General features: G+C 46.2%; 1 protein-coding gene across 4 annotated transcripts in view; it reads left to right on the forward strand.

Moving 5' to 3' along the window:
* STPG1 (sperm tail PG-rich repeat containing 1) overlaps positions 1-14770 on the forward strand; it is a 55084-nt gene that overhangs the window by 16145 nt on the left and 24169 nt on the right. For all 4 annotated transcript variants that reach the window (XM_082342513.1, XM_082342511.1, XM_082342514.1 and 1 more), the window contains exons 4-5: positions 2663-2781; positions 12223-12324. In XM_082342513.1, the coding sequence (XP_082198639.1) occupies positions 2663-2781; positions 12223-12324 (221 nt within the window). The remainder of the gene's footprint in view (positions 1-2662; positions 2782-12222; positions 12325-14770) is intronic.

Here is a 14770-nt window from a genome sequence, read left to right on the forward strand (position 1 = left end):
ACTCTATAATGACAGAGCTGAATGGTTGCAACAGAGACAATATAGCCTGCAAAGCCTTAAATATTTACTATGGCTATGGCCCTTTGTAGAAAAAGTTTGCTGATCTGTACTACAGAGTTTATAATATACATCTTTAATTTTATCACATTCTTCCATCAAGTGATATTATTACACTTCACACATAGTAGAAGAACCTTACAACAGTATATTTTAATTTTTTCCTCCTTGCCTTTGCACTGTTGCTGTCAAATATCTTACTTCTACATACGTTATAAATGGCACAACAGTGTTACTATTTTCGCTTTAAATAGTCACTTATTTTAAAAATGATTTAAGTTTTATGTTTATACCTAAATGCATCAATTTATACTCAGGGTTCTACGTTTTACATTTACCTACATATTTATTAGTTCCAGAGCTCTTCATTCCTTTATGTAGATCCAGATTTCCAACCGGTATCATTTTTCTCTTGCCTGAAGGACCCCCTCCATTTCTTGTAGTTCCAGGTTACTGGTGATTAATTCTTTTAGTTTTTGTATATCTTCAAAAGTCTTTATTTTGCTTTCATCTTTGAGAGATATTTTTACAGGGTACAGGATTCTAGGGCGATAGTTTTTCCCTTCTGGTGCCTTAACAGATGTTGTTTCTGATGGTCATCTGCTGTTATTCTTATATTTGTTGCTTTGTGTGTAATGTGTCTTTTTTTCTCTGCCTGATTTTATGATTTCCTATCACTTTTAAAAGGCAATTTGATGGGGACTTCCCTGGCGGTCAAGTGGTTAGGACTCTGTGCTTCCACTGCAGGGGGCACAGGTTCAATCTCTGGTCAGGGAACTGGGATCCCCCCATGCTACGTGGTGAGGCCAAAAACTTTTAAAAAATAAATAAAAAGTAAAAAAACAAAAAGCAATTTGATTATTATGTGCCTTGGTGTAGTTAAATTCCTGTTTCATGTGCTTGAGTTTCACTGCCTTTCTTTGATCTGCAGGTTTATGTTTTTTTAAATCAAATCTGGAAAATTTCAGCCACTTTTTTCTTGAAATATTTTTTTCTATTTCCTCTCTCCCACCTCTCTTCTTTGGAACGTATATTAGGCTCCTTGAAGCTTCCACAAAGCTCACTGATACTCTGTATTTTTTATTCCTTTTTCTCTCTGTGTTTTGTTTTGAACAGTTTGTATTTCAATGTCTTCAAGTTCACTAGTCTTTTTTCTGCAGTGTCTAGTGTATTTTTAATCTCAGACTTTTTAGTTTTCGTCTGTAGAAGTTTGATTTGGATCTTGTTTATATCTTCCATGTACCTACTTAATAAGTTCAATCTTTTTTCCAGCTTCTTGAACATATCAAATGCAATTATTATTGTAATAATGTAATGTTGTTGTATTCTGTCATCTATATCATTTCTGAGTTGGATTTGATTGATTGTTTATTTTCTCCTCATTGTGAATTATATTTTTTCCTTTCTTTGTATGCCCATTAATTTTTTATCAAATGCCAGTTATTTTTACCTGTTGGGTACTGTATATTTTAGTAGTCTTATGAATTCTTGTGCTTTGTTCTGGGATGCAGTGAAATTACTTGGGAAGTTTGATCTTTTCAAGTCTTGCTTTTAAGCTTTGTTAGCTGGAACCAGAGAAGCATTTAACCTAAGGGTAATGTTACCCTATTTCTGAGGCAAAACCCTTCTGCATATTCTCCTTGTGTTCCATGAATTATGAGGTTTTCCACTCTGACTTGTGGGAACAGGAGCTATTTCTGTTCCCGGTGTTCAGGTATTGTTTACCCTAACTTTTTCAGGTAAATCTTTCACCAGCCTTGGGGAGTTTTCTCACATTCCTGGGCTGATTGATACTCAGGAAACTACTTGAGGGCAACCTAGTGCAGGTCTCCGGAACTATTTCTCTGTATAGCTCTCTCTTCTCTGGTTCTCTGCACCATTCATTGGGAGTGGAAGGAAGGAAAAGGGGAAGTTTGTATATCATTTATACATCACAACCCAGACATATAAAATTTTAACTTGATTTTCTATAAATGATCCCCTTCTGCTTTTTCACCCCAAGTATGCTCAAAGCAGAAACCTAAACTTACAATTGTGTTGCACTGTGTCCTGAAGAATGAGAGCGAGCCCCACTCTGCTCTGGGATTTCCTGACCTCTCTGTATCTTTACGGTGCTTCGCTGATCTGTGACTCTGGGCTGAGGATGAGTGAGGACTCTTGCTCTGTCCCCCTGCCTGGCTCTCTTCCAAGGCTGCTCCAAATGGTTTTGTGTCCCCTTCCTCCTTGGCAAGAACGCCTTTCCTGTCGGATCCTTCCTCTTCCCTTGATACTATGCTTCAGCTGTGTGACCAAGTCTCACTAGTTTAAGAGCTGGAGGTGCTTGGGGTGGGGGGGGTGGGGGATGGTGGGGGATGGTGGGGGGGTGGGGGATGGTGGGGGATGGTGGGGGATGGTGGGGGGGTGGGGGATGGTGGGGCGGGAACCAATAAATTACCAAGAGGGTCTTTAAAAAAAAAAAAAATCCAGTTTCATGTTTATCTCTTGTCAAAAGGCAAGTTTCTCTTTTTATTCCATTTAAAATAAAATGTTAACAGATAACTCTGTGTTTTGTGCATTCGTCAGTTCTGTGTTTTGTGCTACTTTTTATTCTATTTTTGTTGTTTAGGTTTTACTGCTGCGTATCCAACACAATCCTCCATTCCTTTTAAATATCAGCCTTCCAGAATTCCAGAATCAGAAAAAAAAGGATTTAATAGTCAAGCCAAGAGGTTTTACCATATAAAGGTAATGGCGTTGTCTTAGAGATGCTTTACTTTTAGTCTGGATTTTAGCCTCAGGGGGCAGACACGTGAGTCTGGCTGGTGCGTCTGTCTCTGTGACCAGTAGAGGGCAGTGTCATCCAAGGAGCTGCAGCACCCTCTCCAGCTGTGTGCTCTGACTGGGCTGTAGGAAAGAGCTGGAAAGATATTAAATCCAGTGGAAAACATGTCTGGACTTATGGGGCCACACTGAAACCAAACATTTTTTAAAGGTCTTTTTTTTTTTTTTTTTAATTTTATTTATTTATTTATTTATGGCTGTGTTGGGTCTTTGTTTCTGTGCGAGGGCTTTCTCTAGTTGCGGCAAGCGGGGGCCACTCCTCATCGCGGTGCGCGGGCCTCTCACTGTCCCGGCCTCTCCCGCCGCGGAGCGCAGGCTCCGCAATTGTGGCTCACGGGCCTAGTCGCTCCGCGGCATGTGGAATCCTCCCAGACCAGGGGTCGAACCCGTGTCCCCTGCATCGGCAGGCAGACTCTCAACCACTGCGCCACCAGGGAAGCCCCCAAACATTTTTTAACAAGAAATGTATTTTTAAAATTACTATAAAAATCAAAAATGCAAAAATACCAGACGTATGAAGTAAAAGATAAAAATCCTTTCCTCCCCCCTCCCCCCAGCCTCACTCAAAACATGACAGGAAGAACAAGACTTTCTTCAAATAACATAAAAGGAAAAATAAACGTGTCTAATAAACGTAAAATTACCTTTGTGATGACACTCCCCCCCCTTTTTTAAGCTTCCTTTGACAATGTGTTAGAACTGTTCCTGCATTTCCCCCTTCCTTACCCTCTTCCCCAAATATCTGTGTCTCTTTTTCTCTTTGATCTGGAACGTTCTGCTTGGGTCCTGGTGGGTCCTCACCTAACTTCTGTAATTTCACTGGCTGAAAGCCCAGGTCTGATGTTCTCCCCTCTCACCAGCAGGGGGCGGAAGCAACTCGCAGACGCAAGAGTCTTTTAACATCTTCATTCCTTTTTTTGTTTAACTAGGACCTTTAGAATAACATTCTTTTGGAGGAGTCATCATGTCAGTTACCTTTTGCTGCATTCTAAAAATGTTTTTCATCCTACCCCCTCGCCAAGATGGCGAGAGGGGATGGGGAGATCTGGGTCCTGAACGCAGGTGACTCCTCCACAAGCCCAGTGCCCCTTGGCCTGTTTCCTCCTTTGTAAACAAGAGCGCTGAGCTAGAGAATGTTTAAGTTCCCTCCACTTCTGATATTTTAGGATTCCAAGAATGCAAATAGTAAAGAATATAGTGTGTGTGTACACACACACATGTATTTTTAATTACTTGTAGGTTTTCTCCAACGGTGATAAATAAGCTATCCGCTCAGGAGTTTCCTCTCTATGTTTTAACTGTCCATCTGTCTCTCTGTCTCTTTTTTGTCTGGTTTTCCATTTGTCAATTTACCGATAATATACTGTCCATCTCTCAGATATCTGCAGCCAACCTCCAATAAAAATAATGACAGCCACCATTTACCGATCCCTACTATGCGTGAAACCAGTTTTAGACCATATTTCTAATCCTCTGAACAATGCTAAGAGGAAGGGTTTATACCTTAATTTAACAGAAAAGGAAACCCGGGCTTAGGGAAGTTAAATGACCCACCCGAGGTCTCACAATGCACGGTTTGACACATAAGAGGCCCCACATGACTATCTGCTGAATCAATGTTGAAGGAATTAGACCTCAAACCCAGGCCCAGCTCACTCCTAAGCCTCATGCTCTGTCCACACATGGCACCACACCTCCCTCTGTGGCCCGCAAACCCATCAAGTCCATCTATGAAAGTCAGCGAGTGCGTTTCTGAAAATGCCTCCGCCAAACAGACCAAGCTCGAGATAGGGGAAGATGTTGTGTGTGTAGGCCCCATTCTACATGATCATGTTCTGAAGACTCAAATCCAGAAACTGAATGGTCTGGCGTTTAAAGTTTGCATTTTAAACGACTATTACTTTTCAGAAATTTTCCTGCTGAAGGAACCAAGGTGGCAGCCAGCCAAAGCTATAGGCAGCATCCGATATAGAGAGAAATAGCTCAGAAATTTGATTAGTACTTTTCAAACGTGGTTGCGTTGGTTTGACGATGTGGAAACGTTCATCTAAGCATTTGAAAGCATTTTGTAAATAAGTATGGAATTTTTTGGAAAGGGCATGGGATCCATAAACCCTGTCGCCTGGGTTCTGCTCTGTTACTAGCTGACTGGGTTTAGACTAATCGCTTGACTTTTCTGGGCTTCAGTTTCCTCATCTGAAATGTACAGTTTGGATTATTATACATTTTTAGGTTCTTCAAGCTATAAAAACAGGAAGAAAATGTCTTATTGCCTGCTCATTATTCTCATTCTTCCTGAGAGAAATGGGCATTGAGAAGTTAAGAATTCTGTTTAACATCACCCAATAATTTAGTGAAGCAATACAAATTAAAAGCAGATTTTAAAACTCTGGTGTCTCACCACCCTTCTTATGACATCAATCGTACACACCCTGTGCCTCATCTCATGACTTGGTTGTGTCCTCACATTCGTTCTGTGACCCATCTAGCACACCTTTAACACAGAGAATCAGTGCCCTCTGAAATGTGCACTTACCTTATCAGTCTGACTTTGGAGAGAAACTTCAGGGCCTCGTTGCCCAGCTCACATTCCTCGTGAGAATCTGACTGCTGCATACGAGGAATCCTTCACTGAGCTCGGTGTCCGGACTGGCAATTTTGGCTGCTAGAAATGAAGTCTGCTTCCCTGAACATTTTACAGTTATTTACAGATGTGCTGTTGACACCGGGTGCATGAAGAGACATGCCTAATCTGGTACCGAGCATAGCCCAGCCACCCGAGGGATATTTTCCTCCCCCACCTCCCGATTCTGTCCCCATGCCACCCTGGATTGTGGTCACTATTTCCCAAGCTGTGTAACACTAAGGACACTCCCTTTAAGTCTTTGCATCTCTGTTTCCTCATCTTAAAAATAAGGATGTTATAATAGGTAGGCCCTTGCCAGGGATTACTATTCCATGATCCTAAACCTGATTAATCCCTTCCAGGCACACATGAAGGGATACTGGTAGGATACAGACACCCTTTCCTCTAGACGCACAGTTTTAAAATACATGTTAATTTCAGACATAGCCTGACAGCAAATCCACCCTCCCCAGCGGTAAGCAGGACAGTGTTTAATTTGTGGTGAAATTGTACAAAGTTAATACGGTTCACTTATTACCTTGATAAGGCACCAGACCAGGGATATTTTTTAATGAATTTTTTTTAAATTTATTTATTTTTGGCTGTGTTGTGTCTTCGTTTCTGTGCGAGGGATTTCTCTAGTTGCGGCGAGCGGGGGCCACTCTTCATCGCGGTGCGCGGGCCTCTCACTGTCGCGGCCTCTCTTGTTGCGGAGCACAGGCTCCAGACACGCAGGCTCAGTAGTTGTGGCTCACAGGCTTAGTTGCTCTGCGGCATGTGGGATCTTCCCAGACCAGGGCCCGAACCCATGTCCCCCTGCATTGGCAGGCAGACTCTCAACCACTGTGCCACCAGGGAAGCCCATGAATTTTTTAATGTCAGAGATTTTTCAATGAAAGGAAGTTCAGTTTGCAGAGACCGCCACGTTCAAGGTGATAATTTCCCCACATGTGCACTCAGCTGCGTGTTTGAACCACAGTGGGGTCTACCCGACCTTCCTGCTCTAGAAGCCTGACCTCTTCCATATCAGTCATCAGCACCCCTTCCTCAGGGGTCTGCAGGACACACTGGTGGAAATCGCAAACACTTGGCTGGCACAGATGGTGTGCCAGGCTCCCCTTGAAGATGTTGCCTTTATGAACTCATTTAATCCCCATAATCGATTACCCTGGGAGCTAAGTCCCGTTATTATCCCCACTTTTCAGATAATGACTCTGAGACACAAAGAGGGTTAAGTAAGTGGCACAGCCAGGGTCAGGCCGAGTGAGGATGACCTGGCAGCAGCTCCAGGCTCCCACACTGCTTCCTGGCGTCTCCCGGGTGGAAGCCAGCACACCCTCCCCTGAATGCCCGAGCACCTTCGGCTTGGCAGGGTGGTAATGGGCATGCACATCTTGTCTCCACCCGGCCAGAACTCCTCGGGCAGCAGTCATTGTCCTTTCCAGACCCCCAAAGCCCCTCAAAAGTGGGTCGAATGAATGATCCCAACTCAAGTCTACGAGCCACGGGAACTTGTCCCATCCATCTTGCATTGCTTTGCTGCGTCTCCTCCATCCCATTCCTAGAACATCTAAGCTGCCAACCGCCTGTATCCTGGTGCCCCCACCCAGGCCCTGGCCCACAGCAGACTTCAGTGTGTGCCTGTTGAATTGAGTCTTGGCCCAAATTCCACTCAGGGGATTTCAAGGGCCTGCTAATGAGCTGACACCAGAGTTAACAAAGAGGAGGGCTCTGCAAAAGAGGAGCACGGGTGCTCAGAGACGATACTGATGTGAACCGATGCTTTGAAAATGCAGGTTTGGCTTCTCTTGTCTGACTGTGCTTCCAACCCAGCCAGGCCAGCGATGGGCAAAGACCTGGTCCCCATTTTCATCTGCCCAGGTGGCCAGTGTCCCTGGGCTTCCCCCCCACCTGCTCTTCACCTGGGCCACTAAGAAACAATCTCCTCAAGAGAACTCATCCCAGTTTTCCTGGTTGCTCCCTGAGGGCACCCAGGGATCTTCATTTCTGAGATCCCCATTCTGAAAAAAAAGTGTCATTTTCTTGCTTGAAGTACGCTCCCTGCCTCTCCCTTCTCCTCTGCTATCAGAGGCGTGGAAACTTTGATGCCAGACATTAGTGTATGGAGTTGGGGCGGGGAGAGGGGAGAAAGCAGAAAGGAGGAAGGGTGTCTTACAAGGGGCACTTCTCGGGGTTGTAGACAGTTTGAACCAGAAGGGCTTCAGTGACCCCGAAATCCCTGGGCTCAGCAGAGGGGCCCCATCTGTGACAGCATCCCATGCTGAGGCCCGTCGGTGGAGTGGGTAAAGGGGACTTGCTGCTCGAAGCCACTGCCAACTCGGGCCCCCTTTCCCTGAGCTCCTCATGGAGGCCCGGAGTGGGGTTGAAAACTATAGATCTTCACACCCGCACTTGCCTCTTTGCAGGTTCACAGATGAGGGGGCTGAGGCCCAGGGAGGGGACGTGCCCTGGGGGCAGACACTGGCTCTCCTGTCTTCTGGCCCATGCTATCACCACTTTGGCCACATCAGCCTGACAAAAGGGTGGATAGATGCATTGTCCTGAGACCCTCAGACCAGAGGCATTTGTAAAAGGAAATTGTTCCCGCAGGAACCCCAAATTCCTGGGCACTTTTGCCAGTGGGTTAACCACTAGACAGGGCTCTGTTTCCACCTCAGGCGTGTCCTCCTCCTGTTATATACCGCTAGCCCTTCCGCAGACTCTTAGTTTTCATTCATCTCGTGCACTGCTGAGAACCCCAGCTGGCCACCCCCAAAATAGACCAAAGCAGGGCGGAACATCCCTGAAGAGTCAAAAGGCAGCTCTAGTGTTGTGGGCTTTGGCCAATGATCCAGCAGAGACCGCATTTTCCAACCTGGAAATGGGTTGACAAACCTGAAAGTCTTAATTGGACAGAATCTATGAAATCGGGACTAGAAAATCCAGGCTGTGTGCATATGTGACTGGGTCCAGGTTGTGGACATCAGGCCCTCCCGTACCCTAAGGAGCTGTCTGGGCTGAGGGGGTCAATGCCCTGCTCCCTCTCTTCCCCTCCTCCTCATGACCTCTCTAAACCTATCCCAAGGTCAAGTGAATGTCAATCTGTGTCCCGCCCTTGGCACGTGCTGCCCATTTGGGACTTTAATCCTTCAAAAGAGCTCTCAAAGTGCATTTCCACCAAATGTTGTGCAGCAACATCAGCCAATCATCTCTTGCTCCATCTCACCCTGAGGATCTTTAGCCGCCAAGGGAAGGTCCTGGCTCCCTTGAGGCTGTTGTGGCAACTTGAGGACTGGTAATGCGGCTGATGGGACGTGCATTGACTCATTCAGTCCTCGCGTGCACAGGGGACAACGGGTGTCGCCCTGGCCCAGAGCTCCCCGTGGAACACACAACAGGCAGTCAGCAGAGCTCAAATGAATAGTTCTCTTCCCTCCTCCCTCCCCACACCCATTTTATTCGGTTGGTTTATTTGGTTTTTGCCTTCTGGGGTGGTCTCAGCCAAGAAGCCAAGGGCTGGCTGAGTTCACACCAGTTTCGACTTGGATTCTCCTCTCTGGGAGATGCTGAGAGGCCAGAACTCATCAACCTCATGTAACATTAGTCACATGAGCTGTTATCCCGGAGGCCAAAGGTTGGACTTTTATTGCCCTCCCAGGGAGCCATCCACCCCCTCTAGCTTTTGCAGGAGAAAGCTTGAACTCCCTGCAGCTGGACCTTTCCCTCCAGGCAGCTTTGAAACTTACTTGGTGTGGAGTGCAGGTGGTGGTGTGCTGGTAAACCAGCTCTCTCCTCCACAAAGAAAGTTCTGATGTAGAGCATTGGCCAATCTCTGTGGTGTAAATACCGCCCCCCGACCCTGGTCAGTTTCAAGCTACCACGAGCAACATTTCTGAATATTTAACAGTCGCCCTCATGAGCCGCCACTGGCAAGCCCCAGCATCCTGCTGCCTGGAGGACCCTTCTTGGATATTCATTAAGAGCAAATAGGCAGCACGCGCTCCCTCCAGGCTAAGAGGTGACAGTTCTCTTCATATTTGTCCTGGACTCGAACCAGTTTGCAATGTGGCAGAATTAAAATGTGATTAAGGTCCAGGAGGGTTGCCAGATTTGGCAGATAAAAATACAGGATTCTTAATTTAGAATTTCAGATAGGGGCTTCCCTGGTGGCGCAGTGGTTGAGAATCTGCCTGCCAATGCAGGGGACACGGGTTCGAGCCCTGGTCTGGGAAGATCCCACATGCCGCGGAGCAACTAGGCCCGTGAGCCACAATCGCTGAGCCTGCGGGTCTGGAGCTTGTGCTCCGCAATAAGAGAGGCCGCGACAGTGAGAGGCCCGCGCACCGCGATGGAGTGGCCCCCGCTTGCCGCAACTAGAGAAAGCCCTCGCACAGAAACGAAGACTCAACACAGCCAAAAATAAATAAATAAATAAATAAATAAATTAATTAATTAACATAAAAAGAAGATCATGCCTTCCTTCCAACCCCTTAAAAAAAAAAAAGAATTTCAGATAAATAACAAACTACTTTAGTATAAGTATATCCCAAATATTGATTGGGACCTACTTATACTAAAATAGCTTTTTGTTGTTTATCTGAAATTCACATTGAACTGGGCAGGGTGGGATGGAGCCGCCTTGCAGGCTTGTGTTTTATCTGGCAACCCTAGATCCTCAGACACATATAGGTGCCCAGAAAATTCTTGTGGGCTGATGCTGGTGTTGGGAGTGTGGCAGTAGACTGGGGGCTGGAGATGTCCAAGACTGTTCATTCTTTAAACCTAGAAGAGTCGCAGTTACATTTCCTGCTTCAGCTTTCCCTCACTGTAGGGACTCTGGAAGCTAAAAGGTGCCCGAAGGCATTTAGTGCAACACCTTCGATTTACACATGAGGAAACTGAGGTCTAGAGAGGTGACTAGATCAAGGTTACTTAGCTAGTAGCAGCACTGATGCTAGAATCCTAATTCAAAACTCAGTGGGATTGTTTTTCCTTTTATCCTGCACTCGTCTGAGAGTTAGTTTGGCTTAGTGGTCAAGAGTAGACTGTCCTCACACTGCCTGGGTTCAAATTCTGGCTCTGTTACTTGCTGCGTGACCTTGGTCCTTATCCCTTTGGGCCCTGTCTTCTCATCTTTAAAATGGGGATTAAGTGAGCTAGTGTGTATGAAGTACTCAGAACAGTGCCTGGCATGGAATGACCATTAATAAACATATGCCAGTCCTGCAAACAGCCCCCTAGAAAAACCTCTTTCTTGTTCCTTCCTGTAGCACCTCAAATCGCACCCACATGCTAGGGTTCTTCTGGTTGGGCTGCATCTCCTGCAGCCTGCCTCACTCTCCTGGTAGTCAGCTCCCCCTCTGTCTACCAGGGACCATCATCACCTACAAGGCAGGAATCAGCTCCCCTGCCCCCACCTGCAAGGCTCAAAGGCTCACTGCATTTAAAATTCAGCACAGAAGAACCTGTTAATAGCCCTTATATTAAACCATAATCACACACTGCTTGGGCCACACTGGAGAGTCCTTGAAGGCCCTGATGGTGCCTTGAACTCTCTCTCTGCTCTGAGGAAGGTAGTAGGGATGGTGGGGACAGGAGGAGCCTGGGTGGCAGATCTTGGAGGTAGCAAGCTCTGGAGTCAGGCTGCCTGGGCTTAAATCTGCACTTCACCATTTACTAGCTGCGGCCCCAACGTCTGCGGGCTTCGCTTTCCTTAAAATGGACCTGATAATAGCCCCACTGCAAAAGGCTTGTATACACCATCTTGTAGCACTGAATTCAGGTGCTGCCACTGACAGCAGTGGGACCTTGGGCAAGTTCATCTCTACGTGCCTCAGTGTCTCCATCTATAAAATGGGGGCATCCCTTTCTCACCAGGGGATTAGACGAGACAACCTTTGAAAAGCTCTTGGCACCAAGGAGGCACCCAGTAAACTCTCGAGACGGTGGGGCATCCTTATCATTTCATGTCACTTACCTGGCCAACTTCTGTCAACATTTACTTCTCCCTGGCAACTAGCATGGGAAATGAGACGCAAGCCCAATTAACTGCGACAGCAGAAATGAGCTTATAAATCAAGCTTTTGTTTGTTCCTCTCTAACGTACCTGCATCACTTAGGACTTGAGCCCCATGAACCCGCCTCTTTTTGTCTGAGAGTTAGAAATGGTCTTGTTTGGGATGAAGATTGTTTTTGTTTCATTTTGCTTTATAAACAGAAACACTCCCTGATTTCTCTTCTGAAAGGCTAGGGAGGAAGCTGAGTCAGGTGGGGTGTGGTGAACATGAAATCGGTCACCCTTCCCTCGCCGTGGGTTTGGTGAACCCAGTCAACCCACACTGACACACACACTGACACACACACTGCACACACACACTGCACAGCCGCTGCCGCACTCAGGATTGCATTTTCTGCTCATATCTCTAATGGCACACAGAAACAACAGCATTCTCCTGGAATGCAGTACAGCACAGTGGAAAGAGCAAGGGCCCTGGGGGGGGTCCCAGAGCCGGGTTGGAATTCCAGCCCCAGCGCTTGCTGACTGAGGTGGTGGCTGGGCAGGTCGGGAACTGGTGGAGCTGGGCTGTCATCCACCAGGTGGCATCCCTGCCTGTCCCAGAGGATCACAGTAGGGCTTAGTGTTAGTGGATGTAAAGCTTGCAGAAAAGCACCATGGAATTGAAAGTATCCCAATGACACTACGTTCTCTTCCCTTTCAGGATGATATCCCAGGTCCTGGGTTCTACAACGTCATTCACCAGTCGCCTGTGTTTGACAGTGTGTCGTTGTCTAAGAAAGGGACATGTACTTTTCCCTCTGTGGTGAGAACCCCTTCTCTGAACATTAACTGCTCGGTACTTTCCTTCATTCATTGCATAATCATACATTGGACAACTGGTCCCTTCTCTCCAAAGGCCCGTGGTTCTAATTAGGAGAGTAATTGCCTCCTCAAATTTCATGCAGGTAAACTGGAGCCTATGTCTTTAAGGAATTTTTTTCCCCACTGCTACCCGTTGCCAGAGTGGGAAGAGAAGCTAGAAGAATATTCAGAACCTGATCATTCAAAACCAATTTTGTCAGTGTGGAATGGACTTACAAATGTTTTCTTGAGATTTTTAGGCAAACCAGGAAAACAGTTATTATTATACATCTTGCCCTAATAGGACTTTTTACACTGCTTAATCTAACTGGGTTATTCGAGTTACTGAGAAATCTGATGGGACCAAAAAGAAAACAGGCAGCAGGCCGGTAATTTAGTGATATTCCTCTCCTCCCCATTTCTCTCCTTTGTAAGATGTGGATCTTTATCTTTGTGGAAGGCTACAACTGTCAAGTAGCTAAATGAAGTTCCAGTGTCTCTGACCAGACCTGGGCAAGGATAGTCTTTATTTGAACATCTATCAGTTGGCAAGAAAAATAGATATAACAAGGGGAAAGGGTCAAAGTAGGGTAAGACTAGCTGAGGGAGGAAAGTGAAAAAGAAAGCAAACCCAAACTCCAGCATTAACAAAACACATATGCCGTCTGTCCCTTTAAAAGTTATAATAATCTCTTGCAAAAATGTATTACGATACCTGACACTGGAATTGATTTTTTTTTTTTTTTTTTAAAACCACACACAAAGAGACCATTTAAGACACACTGAATGCAGCCACTTATTGGAATTCAAGCTTGGCAGGGTTGAATACTCAAGGAGAAAACCGACTTTGGAGTTAACTCCTTATTAACAAAGACATTGAGGCTGCACATGCCCCCAGTGAGTTCACAGAATAACCACGCCTCTACTTCTCCTTCTGTCCCAAGCCCTGAGAGTAAAGAGACTCCAAAGCGATCTGCAAAAGAAGTGCCATCTCACGATGGCCTGGCACAGGAGACAGGACTTAAGACCCAATCTTGACTCAGCTGTGGGTTCTCGATGTGACCTCAAGCACGTCACCCTCCGTGTCCCAGTTGCCTCATCGAGTGGAGACTCCCTGGAGGCGATGGGCAAATTGACGTTGCAATGAGTAAAATAGTCTTTGAAACTGCAGAGCATTATAAACATGTTGAATGTTATGATTGTCACCACCTGAGTCACAAACAAGACTTCCTGCAGCACCTAGGTTTTCTCTCTGAGACGTTGCCAAATAGTGGCACTGCCCATTCCTGCCTGGTGCCAGAGAAGGCACTGAATCAGAGCACACCATCAATTCCCTGCTAGGCTTTACACGTAGTAACTTTCCAAATGACGAGGTTGGGCCGCCTGGAGAAGAAGGGGTCCAAGGGAAGCTCTGTGCATGACAGGATCTAATCAGGTCTTTAAAAAATTCAGACCAAACCCAAAAGAAGGCAGAAGATGAGTTGTTCAGTCTTCCTCTCCCCGCTGTGATGGATATGGGGGTTTCTATTTATGTTTACAAACACATAAGTTCCTATATCCTTGGGAAGGGACTTTAAGTGGTTGGTGGAAGTCTGTCAGGAGATCCCCACATCTCGCCAATTCCTTCCCAAATTGGACGAGAATTTCATTCCTCCGCCCCTTCTTTTGCTGCCTTTCACATTCAGTGCCTCTTGTTTCCGGATCCCAATTCCCTGAGGGAATTAAAAGTAGTCCCCATCAGAGAAAGGTCTGCCTTACTGGAGCTAGTACGGCCAGCAGGAGTGTGCCTCCCTGGGTGAGGCTGACCAAAAGACTCTGTGGGTCAACACGTTTTAAAAGCTTCCTGATGACTATTGGAGCGACAGCACCCAGCCTTCTGAGAGGACCTGTCATCCGCCTAAATTCAAATCATCTGAAGAGCTTCACGACTGTATTCCAAAGCTTTGCTCCAGAATTATTCACGGGACGGACTAGGAAGTTAAATGGGGCAGGTGGGAGGAGGTGTCCATAGCCTTTCTGTATTTGTTTGGTGGCAGCAGTGGCTCTGGAAGAGCTGGAGAGAGGTTCATAAATGCCAGCATGTGGCCAAATTGGAGACCAGAGGCCTGGCAATGAAAAGAGAGCCAAGGGGCGGGGAGGGTTGGTGAGTGACTGCCAACTTCGGCTAGACTCAGACTAATTCTACTGCAATGCTTTATGAAACTTTGCCTCGAATAGGAATTTTTTAGAACAGTTTTTCCCAAAGAGTATGTTAGTAGGTATCTTAAGCCAAAAGATTCTATGATGGAGGAAGGTTGGGAAAGGCTGTTTAAACAAAGCTAGACATGGGACTTCTCTGGTAGTCCAGTGGGTAAGACTCTGCACTCACAATGCAGGGGGCCTGGGTTCAATCCCTGGTCCAGGAACTG

This window comes from Balaenoptera borealis (genome assembly GCF_965194805.1).
Source record: "Balaenoptera borealis genome assembly, chromosome: 1".
Classification (NCBI taxonomy): Eukaryota; Metazoa; Chordata; class Mammalia; order Artiodactyla; family Balaenopteridae; genus Balaenoptera; species Balaenoptera borealis.